This window comes from Camellia sinensis, chromosome 6 (assembly GCF_055761805.1).
Source record: "Camellia sinensis isolate YWXY chromosome 6, ASM5576180v1, whole genome shotgun sequence".
In the NCBI taxonomy this organism is placed as follows: Eukaryota; Viridiplantae; Streptophyta; class Magnoliopsida; order Ericales; family Theaceae; genus Camellia; species Camellia sinensis.
In genome coordinates, this window is record NC_138966.1 from 203,822,835 (window position 1) to 203,837,906 (window position 15,072).

The following is a 15,072-nucleotide window of genomic DNA, read 5'->3' on the forward strand; positions in this document are numbered from 1 at the left end:
ATAGAAGGAGATGAGACGTGGGTGAGCAGGTACTTTAGTGTTTGGGCGGGAAGGGGATTGATATAAACTTAAGGGGGTTATTTGAGCCGTCCATGTGAATATACAAATGAATCATGACCCTTAAAATGTCCTAGTAGGACAAATGTCTCTAGGATAAATTCAAAATCTGTTCTACTTTATTATATAGATTTAAAAAAAGGACAAAATAAGAAATTCATATTATTTTAATAATTAATTTTTTAAAAAAATTTATATTTTGAGATAATAAAAAAAAAGATATTAATATTTTTGGATGGTGGGTGTACAACCTCTTAATAAAAATAAAAAAAATAATTAATTTTCTTATTTTCATTCGGCTACCAAACAATTTAGTAGCCGAAAGTAGAGGTACAGCGACTAAAATAAATTTTGTCGCGGAAAGTTGACATTTGGCGACCAAAAGTTTGGTCGGGAAAGATTAAAAATCAATTTTTTTATTTTCATTCGGCTACCAAACAATTTAGTAGCCGAAAGTAGAGGTACAGCGACTAAAATAAATTTTGTCGCGGAAAGTTGACATTTGGCGACCAAAAGTTTGGTCGGGAAAGATTAAAAATCAATTTTTTTATTTTCATTCGGCTACCAAACAATTTAGTAGCTAAAGGTACCTCTACAGCTACTAAATTTTTGTTTAGTCGCCAATTGTCATATGTTTAGCTACTAAAATTTGTTTTAGTCACCAATTGTAATATCTTTAGCTACTAAATTTTTTTTAGTAGCCAATAATCAACATTCCCCTACTAAAAAAAATTAGTAGCTAAAAATCTGACTTTTGCCGACTAATATTATTTTTGGTAGCCAATTCCGTGACTTTTGGCGACTAAATTAGTTTTGGTAGCTAAAAGTGGTCGGCAAAAATGCTTTTTCTTGTAGTGATCCCAAACTCCCGAACTCAAACAATTTTCAAAATATACAACCAAACAAACCAAAAAAAATTCTAAACTCTCCCCAAAATTTTTTTTGAAAATTTATCTCAAAACACAAACCAAACACAGGGTAAGGGGGACGGAGGTCCAATTCTGGGGAAGCAGGGATGTGGCCTTTGTTTGTCTGAAGTAGACTGTGTATGTGTTCTTTTACTACTTCCAATGTTAATGGCTGGGAAGGATTCTGATCCACCGGGAGAGCAAGAGAGCTAGTGGAAGTCACCGCGGCGGGAGCTCCGCTAACGGATCCAACTTGCGGTGGGGGTATTTGGCTAGGGGCTGATGGAGGGAGCGGGATGACCGTTTGTCGTCCCGTTTGGGTTTGCAAGTTGTTTTGCGTAGCGAGGTTAGCCTCCGAGCCATTCTGGGCTAATGGCGGAGCACCATTTTGTGATGCTGAAAGAGGGTTGGACGACGATGGAACTGTAGGTGCCCTTTGCAAGGCTAGTAGGGCGTCCATTAAGAGTTGTTGGTTCTGTTGAAGAGAAGTGACGCTCTCAGTCAACGCACGTAGTTGGTCCGCTATGACCGGTTGGGAGGATTGTTCTTCTGGAGAACCGCCGGAATTGTGTTCCGAGGTCTCCGCCGGGGTCTCCCTACCGCCACCTTGGGATGTCGCTATTCCAGTTCCAGTGTTCTTTTTGGGCGCCATGTGAAGCGAGCACCACTCTTCCCCAGCAGAGTATAATGTGGGTGAGAGGTGTGGCTAGAGGTAGTCCGGGAAGATGGCGGGCACTTCAATGGCCTGAGATCACCGGAGGTGGAGAGGAGGAAGTCAAGGCAAGCTTGGAGAGGGAGAGGTTGGCAGTGATAGACCTTTTGAACACTAGTATGATAAAGGGTGTTTAAGTATGAAACTTGGTTGTATTGTTGTTGTTGTGTCCCGCTGCATATACGATACGTTATATAGGCCGCAGGAGTATTGGAGCCCAAGCAAACTGTTGGACAGGTGGCTCGTTCTCCTCAACTCTGCCAGAAGTGATATAAGCCCTTCTGCCGTCTGTGGCTTGACGGCAGGCGGAGAGCAACGTTTCATGGCAGGCAGAAAGTAACGTTTCGTATATGCATCGGATGACATGAACGTAAGGTCATTGTTGCCTCTTCTCCAAGCCTGGTCGAGATGGAATTGTCTTAGCAAGAAGACAAACATCTCGACGATCCCATGACCTCAGCCGCCAGTCCAGTATCCTCTGATGATCCCGAGCAGTAGTGCCTGGGTCCTGCTCCCAACCTAGGCATCCAAGTAGATAAATGGGCCGGGGCCCACCTTAGTGTTTAAGAGAGCCAGGGGCTCGCCTCCAAGCGACCAAGTAGGAGGTTAGGCCGCAGGCCTGTTCAATGTTTAGGAGAGCCATTGTTTATCAATCCAAGTCCAAGTGAGCCGGGAGCTGATTGTATTATTGTTTGGCCTTGGAGCGAGGTATGAAGGACCATGGGCCCTGGGGCCATGGTGCTGCCTGTTGCAGGGCTCTTCATATCTAGATATATTTGGGCTTATATGTATGCTCCCGCTTAGGCTAAGCATATAGTCTTGGCTGCCTTGGCACATGACGCCCGTAGGGCTCGCCATGTAGTAAACATACGACATGCCCGACGTGGTGCCTTATTGGTCTGCCACGTGGGGGGGTTTTGGTGATGTGGCACCTGTAGGGCTTACCACATATTGAGCTTGATACAAGTACCCACAATATCGAGAGCTTGTAGATTGCTTAGTCTATCTGATAGTTACTAGCCCTGATCTTGCCTATGTTGTCCATCTGGTTAGTCAATTTGTTTCTGCTCCTCGTTCTACACAGTGAGCTGCTTTAATTCAGATTCTTCACTATCTTCGCGGTACTATCTTTCAAGGCTTGCTCTTATCTTCTACTTCTTCCTTGGACTTGGTGACCTATGCTATACTAATTGGGCTGGTGATGTTAATGATCGCAAGTCCACTTCTGGTTTCTCTATGTTTCTTGGCAATTTCTTGATTTCTTAGAAAAGTAAGAAACAAACTGTTGTTGTCAGTTCTACTGCCGAAGCTGAGTATCGTGCTATGGCTCTACTACTGAAATTATCTAGCTTCGTAGTCTTTTATCTGACTGGGGCATCCCTTAGTCTTCTCCAACCTCTCTCTATTATGATAACCGAAGTGCTATTCAGATTGCCCATAACACTGCCTTTCATGAACAGACGGAGCACATTGAGATTGATTGCCATTTCATCTACCAGCATCTACACTCTGGCTCTATCTTGCTTCCGTTTTTCCTTTCGACTTTGCAACTTGCTGACTTCTTTACCAAGACTCACACCACTGCTCGGTTTCGGTTTCGGTTTCGGTTTCTTCTTGACAAACTCTTAGTGTTTTCTGCTAAAACACCTTGAGTTTGAGCGGGGGTGTGAGAATATATTTGTCTATATTGTCTATAATTTTAGGAATTATTCATATTTTAGGAATTTGGAATGATTGTGATTATGTAAATATTCTGTGTAATTCGTATTTCCTTTTTAGACTTAGGGATTAGAGTTCTATATAAGCGATGTAATCTTTTTATCAATTACTCAGTTGAATATACAGAAATATTCAGAAACTTACAGTCCCCACCGTGTCTTCAAAGTGTCCCAACATATACCCAACATGTCTGATCCCTCTAATATGTCCAACACGTATCAGACAAAGATATGCAAACTCCAAAAAGGTGTCCGTGCTTCATAGGTTCTAAGTATAATTTATTGATTCTACTTCTTCTTTGCTTAAGTAATTGCTCACAAGTTATAATTCATGACCTTATATTAGCTCCTTTTATAACCCCAAAAGCCCCAATTAACCCTACTCTTTCTATGAGCTTATGGTCTCTAAGTTGGCACCAAAATCCTAAAATATCTGGTACCCAGAACTAGCAATACAAACACTAAAAATCGTGTAACCTGTTATTTTGATGTCTAGGCCATTCCTTCTACCTTGTTGAAACCTAGATCCACAAGCTTATGGTAATTCCACCATAAACACACTTTCAAGGAGCATAATTCTCAGTTTCCCTGTTGCTCTCCTAAATTAATAGACATGTTATTAACTCAAAACCTAGACTTGCTTGGGGGCATGAAGAACCTCATGCAGTACAATCCGTACACAAAACTGATCCGAACCACAGCTCTTTAATAGCATACTATCTACATCTGGCATGTATTGCAAGTGAATAATCCACCTAAGCCATTTTCTCTCAATAGTACAACCTTCGACTCATCATAAATGCAACAAGATTATTCTACACTTCTTTGTCCCATCACGCATCCATCTCAACATCCAATGTATGAAATGCTTGTATTTTATGGGCACTTCCCTCTTTTTGTTCAAGAATCGACAGTGCCTAAACATTGGAACAGTGAAATCTACAGACTAGACTTCTTATCCATCCAGCACAAAACAAGTTTGAATTCACAAGTATAATATAAAGGCATCTAAGGAATCCATATGGATAACAATTGAGATGAAGAGAGCAGTTAAGACATGTCATCCTTGACCGCAAACACATCAAACCAAACAATTTGAGTCATAACTTTATGACCTCATAAGGCAAAATATACAGATATTTACACTCCAATTTCTACTAATGAATGGTCATAATGGTCATTCTATAACATAAGACACAACAAAAATTTTAATACACAGGTGATAAGAATGAAATTTTGTTTGGTCAAAATCCAAACAACTAAATGGATAATCAAAGCAAGAAAGTAAATCCGAAATGGGAAAAATATGTTAAAAGGTGGACCTGCTTTGTTCTTCTAATACCATTTGGAATTGCTCTTGAGATCTACGAGTAACCATGCCAATCTTATTCTGCACTTGGCATGAAATACCAGATGTAAGTAAAAGGCAATATCCAAAGTAACCACGTGATTACTTTCTCAATCTTAATTTGTACTTAACATCAAATATTAAAATATTTATTTCTAATTGTAAGAAGCAAAATCTAAAGCAACCACATCATTACCAGCAAAACAGTTGCAGTTTCCAATGCAACAGTAGGGCTAACTGCATTACTTCTCTTTACAAATTCCAAAAAGCGATTGTAACTTTCCATCAAAACCTGCAATACCATTTTATTAAGAGACAATATTCACAAAATTATCAAAGTTCAGGTCACACTCAGTGGAAAAGAAGAAAGGAAGAAAGAAAAAAAGTAGAGAACAAGAACAGCAAGGAGAAGAGGGGGGTGGGGCGGGAAAGGACTGACGATATTCACAGAGTAGTGTTGTGATGAGATCGGAGAAGAAAGACAAAGAGCTCTTATACATTCTTTTGAATCGTTTTTTTTTTCTTGATTGGCACTGGGTGTCCGGATCAAAACCTAACTAATCTTCACGGGTGCACAGACCCTCCGCAAGGAGTTTTCACAAGTGCACTACAGGTAATTTAAGGATTCTGCCGTAGTCTAATGGCCCAAAGAATAGTTAGCATCTAAGAAATTTCAAAGGAGTTTTCACAAGTGCACTACAGGTAATTTAAGGATTCTGCCGTAGTCTAATGGCCCAAAGAATAGTTAGCATCTAAGAAATTTCGATCCTTGAACCTTGTGAGGAAGCACACCCCAGAACCCAAGCCTTGCCACCAGACCAACCTGTTGGGGTTTACATTCTTTTAAAATATAATCCCCTCTCTTTACCAATCTCTACAGGTCTAACACTTTATCAAGTGCAATTGATACATCACAAATTTATCACACTTTGTGTACATAAATTTAAGTGTCACACGTGTGAACCAATAATAAATAATCAGGTGTACATATATATATATATATATATTTTTTTTGATAATTTAGGTGTACATATAATTTATAATTTGGAATTTTTTTTTTTTTTTGGGGGGGGAGTTATTGTCTTCCTTTTAGGGGTCAATTTATTTTGCCTTCTGTCTATCATATATAGTTCTATGCAATATTATTTGTTACAATTTTGAACGTTAAGGTTACAAGTAAATAACAAAAATATGTAAATATTTTTTCAACACCTCATCCATGCTATGTTCATGTCCTGATTTTTTGTAGGCCGTATTGTTGGCATGTCCATATTGGGGTCTTTTCCCAATATAAGCCTTTTTTACATTGCATTTCTAAAACTAGGTCAACTTCTGACGGAATTCCAAAACTAAGCTAAAGCGTCATTACTATTCGCGCTTTTACTGTTAGGAGCGCAAAAGTAGATGAACAGGAAAATCGCTATTACAAATAGCGACTTTGATTAAGAAATCGCTGTTACTAATAGCGCTTCTAAGCTTAACTTTTTTCCCAAGAAAAACGCTGTTAAGAACAGCGCTTTTTACACAAAATCGTTTTGCCAGAAAACGCTATTTATAATAGCGATTTTACACAAAATTTTTTTGCCATAAAAACGCTATTAGGAATAGCGATTTTAACATGAATAAATGCTATTACAAATAGCGATTTTAACAGAAATTTTTTTTTTTCGCCCAGCGTTTTTAACATAAACTTTGTTAGAATAAAACACTATTTTCAAGATAAAACAAAAGAAAAAAACATAAAACATATTTTAAAAAATATATTTACACTATATATTTTAGTACTTGGCTTTACTAAAGCCATTATCATGTTAAAATATGTTTTTTTTTTTCTTTTGTTTTTGTTTAGAATGTGTAATTCATAAATTTTACATAATATGAAAAAAAACCTCTTTTCATATATTAATTTTACATACTATTTTTCATATATATAATTTCAAAATCATATTCATGTAAATATTATTAAGCCAATCATGTTCATTTATTTGGCTTTACTGAAGCTGTTGTCATGTTACATTTTTTATTTTTTCTTTTGTCTTTGTTTTGATTTATAAAATGTAATTAAAATTTTTTTTTCGTCTTCACTAAAGTTATTTTCATGTAAATATTTTTTTTGCTTATTGTTTTGTGTAATTAATAATTTTTTTTTTCGCTTTACTAAAGTCGTTTTCATGTAATTTTTTTTTTTCTTTTGTCTTTGTTTTGGGTTGGAAGGTGTTATTTAGAAAATTATTTTGGCTTTACGAAAGCCGTTTTCATTTAAACATACATATATATTTATTCTTTTGTTTTGGGTTAGAAGGTGAGAATGTAATTCAGAAAATCAGTTTAGTAAACCAGTTTAGTAAAACCGTTTTGTACCCGTTTTCATTTATAAAATTTATTTTTTTGTATCGTCTTTGTTATGGGTTAGAATGTGATATGCATGCTGTACAGTTCGAAGTACACCCACACACTGTGCAACTCGACGAGCAACGACGAAGGGTGAGACGCGAAAACCACCGCGGAGTAGGCCAAGAAGACAAAGGCCACAGCGAGAGCTCCTAAAATAAATTTTCTCAACATTTTTGTAATAGTACTTAATACATAATATATGAAGTCAGTACTTTACAAAATACTCATACGGGCATGAAAACAACATAACTGAAGTTGCAAATGTAATAGTTTTCAGTTACGTAGGTAGTAGAGACATAATTCTCCCACAAAAATACATTATGGACACCATGAACTGAACACACATTACATACATCCTGGACACTCTTAACTGAACACACAATACATAAACATAACAGTTAGATAGACAAACACCTAATTCATGACCTAATATTGCATATTAATAGCCGTAACATTTGACAGACACAATACATAAACATAAACTTAAACATAAACATAACATAACATAACAGTTATACTTACTCTAACACAGACATTACATATTAATGCAAGTTGTTATATTGCCGAAGTGTAGACATTAACACCTAATTCGCGCTTAAATCGGCAGGTGGCTCAGAGTCTGAACAATCCGAAAGCTCAGCGTCAGAGACAAGTTCAGGATCCTCCATGATAGCCTTGATAGCCGCAACATATGGTTCTGTTTTGTTCTTCTGGGCATCCTTCTTAAGTATGAGTAGCTGCATATCGCGGGCCAATCTACGACCTATTTGAGAAATCTCACGTTGTAGTGTTTGACATAGTCGATCAACATTATCAGGATCTTCCTTTTGGATCTCAACAGAACGTGCTTTTGGCACCTTCAGTCGTCTTTCCCGACATAATCTTTCGTTTTGCACTCGCTCTATAAATAGTGCGGGCCACTTAAGAAGTCTAGCCTTTGCATAACCATATCCTGTTTGATTTTCTGATGGATCCTCCACCAAACCACATGGATCTCGATAGTACTTGGGCATGACAAAATGTCGCTTCCCAAACCTATCATGATAAGCACAAGAGGCATCCAAGAAAGGAAATGGTGTTTCATCTTCGACATCGCCACTTCCCCTTCCCCCTCCTCGTCGTGAACTTTCACCCCTTTGCAAGTTCCTACCACCGCTGCGACCCCCACTCCCTCCTATGAACCATGTAGCCATGCTAATTTTTTAAAACAAATGAATGATAATTTCGTAGGGCGAAATGAGTTGTAAGGTTGTGTCTTCACCTTTACTCGTTTATATAGTTGATTATGAACGGATAAATGAGAATCCCACATATATGCATGCTGCCTGTAAGGTAAATGCATGCTGACTGTAACGTAAATCAGTAGATTCACTGTTGCCATGTGACTTTCTGAATTGAGAATCCCACATATATCAATACGAGATGAGTTGTCACTGTAACAAAAAAGTCGAGCAAAAAATGGAGAAAACCAAAGCATGTGCACCAAGTCACATGACTTCACAATCCATCTACATATACGAACAAAATAAGGGCATGCTGACTGTAAAGTAATTCAGTGAATTCACTGTTGCCATGTGACTTTCTAAGTTAAGAATCCCACATATATCAATAACAGATGAGTTGTCACTATAATAAAAAAAAATCGAGCAACAAATCGAGGAAACCAAAGCCTGTGCACCAATTCACATGACTTGACCATCCATCTGCATATAAGGACAAAATAAAGGCATGCTGTTTGTAAGGTAAATCAGTGAATTCACTGTTGCCATGTGACTTTCTGAGTTGAGAATCCCACATATATCAATAACAGATGAGTCGTCATTGTAATACAAAAAATCGAGCAAAAAACCGAGAAAACCAAAGCATGTGCACCAAGTCACATGACTTGACAATCCATCTGCATATAAGGACAAAATAAAGGCATGCTGACTGTAAGGTAAATCAGTGAATTCACTGTTGCCATGTGACTTTCTAAGTTGAGAATCCCACATATATCAATAACAGATGAGTTGTCACTGTAATAAAAAAAATTGAGCAACAAATCGAGGAAACCAAAGCCTGTGCACCAATTCACATGACTTGACCATTCATCTGCATATAAGGACAAAATAAATGCATGCTGTTTGTAAGGTAAATCAGTGAATTCACTATTGCCATGTGACTTTCTGAGTTGAGAATCCCACATATATCACTAAAAGATGAGTCGTCATTGTAATACAAAAAATCGAGCAAAAAATCGAGAAAACCAAAGCATGTGCACCAAGTCACATGACTTGACAATCCATCTGCATATAAGGACAAAATAAAGGCATGCTGACTGTAAGGTAAATCAGTGAATTCACTGTTGCCATGTGACTTTCTAAGTTGAGAATCCCACATATATCAATAACAGATGAGTTGTCACTGTAATAAAAAAAATCGAGCAAAAAATCGAGAAAACCAAAGCCTCTGCACCAAGTCACATGACTTCACAATCCATCTGCATATACAGACAAAATAAAGGCATGCTGATAGTAAGATAAATCAGTGAATTCACTGTTGCCATGTGACTTTCTGAGTTGAGAATCCCACATATGTAAAAAAGAGATGAGTTGTCACTGTAATAAACAAATCAATAAAACCAAAGACTGTGCACCAGGTCACATAACTTCACAATCTATCTGCATATACTGACAAGTCTCTCCACGATTTGACTACTCAATGTGTGAAAAAATGAAGCTTATGAAGCTTACGACCCGCTATTTGTATTTCATTGAAAAGTATGACTATTTGAATTGTTCTTGTCATTTGGGAAGCTATTCACCGACCTACCTGTTATGTTTTATGTGTTGTTGAAGGCGGTAGTTAGATTCACCGAGTTTAGTTTTTTGTCAACCCCTTATTCATTACCGGAGTCATAATTTTTACTGGACTTTCAAGAATTTGAAGGTGACTCTTTCTTCTTTCCTGATGGAGATTGAAATTCGTCGTAATTTCATCCCTATTTCAGCAGCCCCAGTTAAGGGAACCTTTTCTCCGTGTTGCCTGATCTATTTTATGTGTTTTAAGTATTCACATAATTGAACATACATTAATCCATTCATTAATGCAGAACATTCATTAACAAATTGCAATTCAATAAAGAAAGTCATGAACTCATAAATGTGTACTTATAAATGTAGTTATTTCATAAACTTCAGGTTCATAACAAAAATACTTGAAATACATTCGTACGTTACACCACCAACAACATTGTCTTACACTCCAGGAACGAACATATGAAAGATAACGGTGTTTGATTTCTTATTCCTCATCTGACATGTAGTAGTCAGAGAGATATTTTTCATTGTTGAAGACATTATTTCGCTCAACCATTGTCAAATCTCTGTTGCTTGCTTCTGCCATTTCAGTGGCTAGCTGAAGCATGAAATGTCGACATCTCTGCATCAACATCCTGTTGTTCTCCTTCTTAATTCTGCTAACTGCTTTTTCATAGTCACTCACATTTCGTCTAGCCATGGTCAATGAACGACGATGAGGTACCGGTGCCCCAAAATTACGTAGATCATTATACAATCCTTCCTGCTCCGTTACCCTGAACTCCCATTCTGCTCGGATACCAGCATAATAATCCTTCGGACTCGAGTACTTTTTGCTCTTGTAGTCATACATAAATGGAGGTAGCAGCCACACTTTCGGATTTCTTTGCCGGCGCGAACTTCTTGCACCTTTTGAAGACATTGTTAATAAAATTAAAAAAAATAATAATAATAGTAATTGTATATATATTACTATTGTTATGACTTCAACAAACATCATACTAGGGTATTTATAGACATCATAGTGGTGCTAGGGCACTATGGAATAAGTGATACACGTGATATTATTTGATGTTATTCATTTCATGTAATTTTGATTACCCGTGACTTTGTGTACCTGTGATGTAGTCACGGACGTGGTTGTAAGATAAAATAATAATTGTAGGCCATAGAATCACAATGCAATCCCTTCATATTCGAGCAGTGCGTTGTCAAATAAAACAAAATGCAGTGAGTTGTCACATCGGCACATGAAACTATTTTGTCATGCTTACTTTTGTAATACAATAAGTACTCACTTGGAATTGACGATTTCAGTACGTATAGGTGTTTTCGAGAAATTATAAATGAAATCGAGAAATGAAATTTTCTTCGTATTAAAGTAATATTGTTCATAAACTATCATTGTTTTTCTCACCAACATAATAAAATGGTCACCTGCTAGGTAAACACGATTGGAACTTTGGTGCCTATATTTTATCTTATTTTCAGTTAATGAACTTCATAGTCATCCGATTTTTATTGTCATTACACAACCGTCCATCATATTTGTTTACCAACATAATAGCATTTTCTGCTTCTTTTCACAGTCGTAATAATGTGACTTAGATGAATTCTGAAATGTGCGGAAAAAACAAAGCATGTAAGTTGCACTGCAGAAGTCACATGCATCACGTAATGTCAAGAAAAAAGTCACAACGTATACAAGCATGGCAAAGTCAGAAAGTCACATGCATTACTGCATCACTGCATAAAGTGACATGCAGCATTGCATCACTGCACAAAGTCACATGCAGTGATGCAGTGATGCACAAAGTCACACGCATCACTGTAGCACTGCACAAAGTCAGATGCATCCCTGCATCACTGCACAAAGTCACATACCTCCTACCTACTGTGCCCATTGGAATTATGCACAAAGTCACAGGCATCACTGCATCTGCGGCACAATAGCCGATGCTACAGGCTGTTGATTCGTTCATGACTGCACAAAGTCGAGTCCTGACAGCCGAATGCACTGGATAAGGTCAGTGGCATGCATGTGATCGAACAGGAAATTGCATACATACAGTTACCATGTGTATATATGGTATAAATATCGTAGCATACCACAACAAAAGTTTTACAGCTATTTCTAGCGATATCATCATGACATATACGGTGGCTGATCTATATTCAGCAATGGGTCGCTATTGGGTTGCAGATGGAGATGAATTTCAATACCCATTAAATCCAAATTTGCGTTACTCACGTGCCACTGTCAATACCATGAGAGCTGAGTGGGAATTTCGCAAAACTCGAGCAAACGTTCTCGTTGAGCTATGCCGTGAAGTTAATCTTAAATTTCCTCGCCGGTTAGCCATGCGTATGCCAACTGACACTCCACAGTTGTTGCAAAGGGCATTGCATCGTATCCGCGACGAGGTTAATCGCATGACCCAACGTTTGCAAAGGTCCGGACTAATGAAGACCGCAAATGAGCGTGCCGAAGATGGGTTAATGGATGATGCACACCAGTACTACGCCTGGAGCATGGATGTTATGTATGAATCTGATATTGAGATGTCAGATGATGATGATAATGAATGAAATTGTTTGGATGAACGCCCAGGGCATTTCTGTAATGCATGCAATTTGTAATGCTTATCCATGACTTATCAATGAAGTGAGATATTTCAATTATTTTTAGCCTTGAACAAACATATTTTTTATTGCTTCTTTACACGTTTTGTTCAAACTAAACGCGTTTGTAATTTATGTTCTCCTAAATTACGAATAATGAGAGAGGGGTAGAGATGTGAAACAGATTTGTGTGATTCATCAATATATATAAGAATAAAAAATTGTGAAATTATAATTGCGAATAAATAAGTATGACACTTACATCAGCTGTACAAGTTTGACACATACAAACAAAAAAAAGAAAAAAAAAACCTATATAGTCCATATCGCAACCGCTAATGCCCTAACCTGCCCCCAGTCCCACAACCCCGGCCGTGGATCTCCCTCCTCGGTCTCCTACGGTAGACTCTCTGAATATCTGGCACTCTCTCCCCTGCATGCGGCCCTCCACTGACTGCCTGTGGAGCCTGTGAGTGTGAGTGTGACCCCCCCTCTCCTGCATCTGATGCCTCTGATCCTGCCTGTGCCTGTAGATCAGATACTGCTGTGAGCTGTGAAACTCCCACTCCCTCGTCTGGTGCAACTGTATCACGATCTGCAGCCGGACCCCGACCTCTGCCTCTGCCCGCACCCCGACCTCGGCCGCGACGTCCCCCACGACCATAACCTCTCCCTCGCGCTCTGGGGGGGGCTCAATATGGGCCTCATCATCAATGTGGGAGATGTCAGTGAGAACTGCATCATGTGTACTCCTGGGCGCGGTCGAAGTAGTCCCCATAAAAGCAGGTGGTAACTGGGTGGGTGGGGTAGCAACATCATGCATGAACCGGGGCGCGGTCGAAGTACTCCCTAGAAAAGTAGGTTGTAACTGGGTGGGTGGGGTAATAACATCATGCATGAAGCGGGGCGGTGACCAATCAGGGTCAGGGTCAGCATGCTGGGTAAGATGTACGTGTGGGGAATATGGAGAAATGTATGGGGTATCATGTGGTGGGGTGACTGAAGTCGAAAGACCTGCTGTGGCTGGCACTGAACTGGGAGGCACTGACGTGGACGGGACTGATGTGTCTGGAGCAGCTGCTGCACTGTGTACACCGTAGTCCCCAAAATTCAGACGATTTACCCGATGGGCATGCTGGATCCCCTCGTACAATAACTCTCTGATCTCTACAAGGGCCTGCAGACCAAGCTGTCCATCACGTCTGAAAATGGCGTCCTCAGCCAAGTGATATGACCTCCCAGCTCGAACCACCTGGAAAAAAAATCAGATATATTAGGCTATAGTTGACTGAAAATAATCAATTATGATATTAACAATTATCGGAGATATAGTACGATACTCACCAATGCCTCGAGAGAAGGCCCAACTCCCTGATATCCGGCCTCGGACAGGTGGCTCGGATTACCGACAAGTAGGTGTGTATGTCGCCGATACCACAACATGTAAGGGTCGGGAGAGGGGAGGACCCCATCGCTCCAGTCAGCCTGTACAATAGCGTCGCGACGGGCATCCCACAACTGCATGTATCGCATATGATGCTGACTCCAGTCAGTGCTGGCTCGGCCACGTCTATCCGTCGCATGCAATCGCCACTCGGTGTCACACCGATCCGGCACGGCCTGGACCCGACCAAACTGTCGGAGGACACGATCAGGGAGATGCCACTCAACCACGTCAAAACAAATGAGTGGTACTCTCGCCATCCATATATCCTCACCTAGGCGGCAGTAGTCTGGGAGCGTCTGGAGGACATCAGCATAAGGCTGCCAGATAAACTACAATAACGACAAGTCTATTAAAAATCGCTCATAAATATATACAGTCCATATGACAATTAAAATTTAGGTATTTAAATTTGATACCTCGCCGTCTATCATCCGGTCAAGCTGGTCTCTATACACGACCACTACGTGGGTCGATACGACCTCGTGGCTCATGTCAACCCTCCATCGGCTACCTCGAGGTCCGGCCGGCATCTGCATGTCTCCCTGCCCGATGGGAAGCTCACCAGGAGCAACTAGTTACCGCCTAGACGGGGCAATGCGAATCAATCTCTCCCACGCCCAAATCTGCAATAGTTTGAACGCAATTACAATACTGATATATGCCATACAATATGAATTGACATGTAATAAAATTCTTACTAGCCTGTAGCAAGACAAGGGGTCCTCCGATCTGAGTCACACCCACCTGAGTGGCTCGACATAACATCCTATACAAGCATGCCAAAGCCGCGGCGCCCCAGCTGTACTGGCCGATGACGTCAATGTCTCTCAACAGTGGCAAATACATCAGCTTGAGCAGGTTCTGTGACTTATCAGGGAGAAGTACCCCCCCAATAAGCCACAGAATATATGCTCGCGCATGCTGCTGTACTAACTCATCTGCAGCATCATCTGGAAAATCGCCCTGAAAATGCTCCGACAGCCATCTCACCCTCACTCTACCTGCCTGTAAGTCTGCAGGTGTAGGTGCTACTCCCAATAGCTCAGCACATAGCGCTATCCACTGCTC

The 15,072-nt window shown here is 39.7% G+C and overlaps 1 protein-coding gene across 1 annotated transcript; it reads right to left on the reverse strand.

The window, feature by feature from the left end:
- Positions 1-12,764: 12,764 nt before the first annotated feature.
- LOC145792207 (uncharacterized) lies at positions 12,765-14,627 on the reverse strand. Its single transcript, XM_082872975.1, has 3 exons — positions 14,421-14,627; positions 13,902-14,333; positions 12,765-13,809 (listed from the first exon to the last, which is right to left on the reverse strand). Exons 1-3 carry the CDS (start codon positions 14,538-14,540, stop codon positions 12,901-12,903), a joined length of 1,461 nt encoding a protein of 486 aa, XP_082729101.1. The 5' UTR covers positions 14,541-14,627; the 3' UTR covers positions 12,765-12,900.
- Between the last annotated feature and the right edge of the window lie 445 nt (positions 14,628-15,072).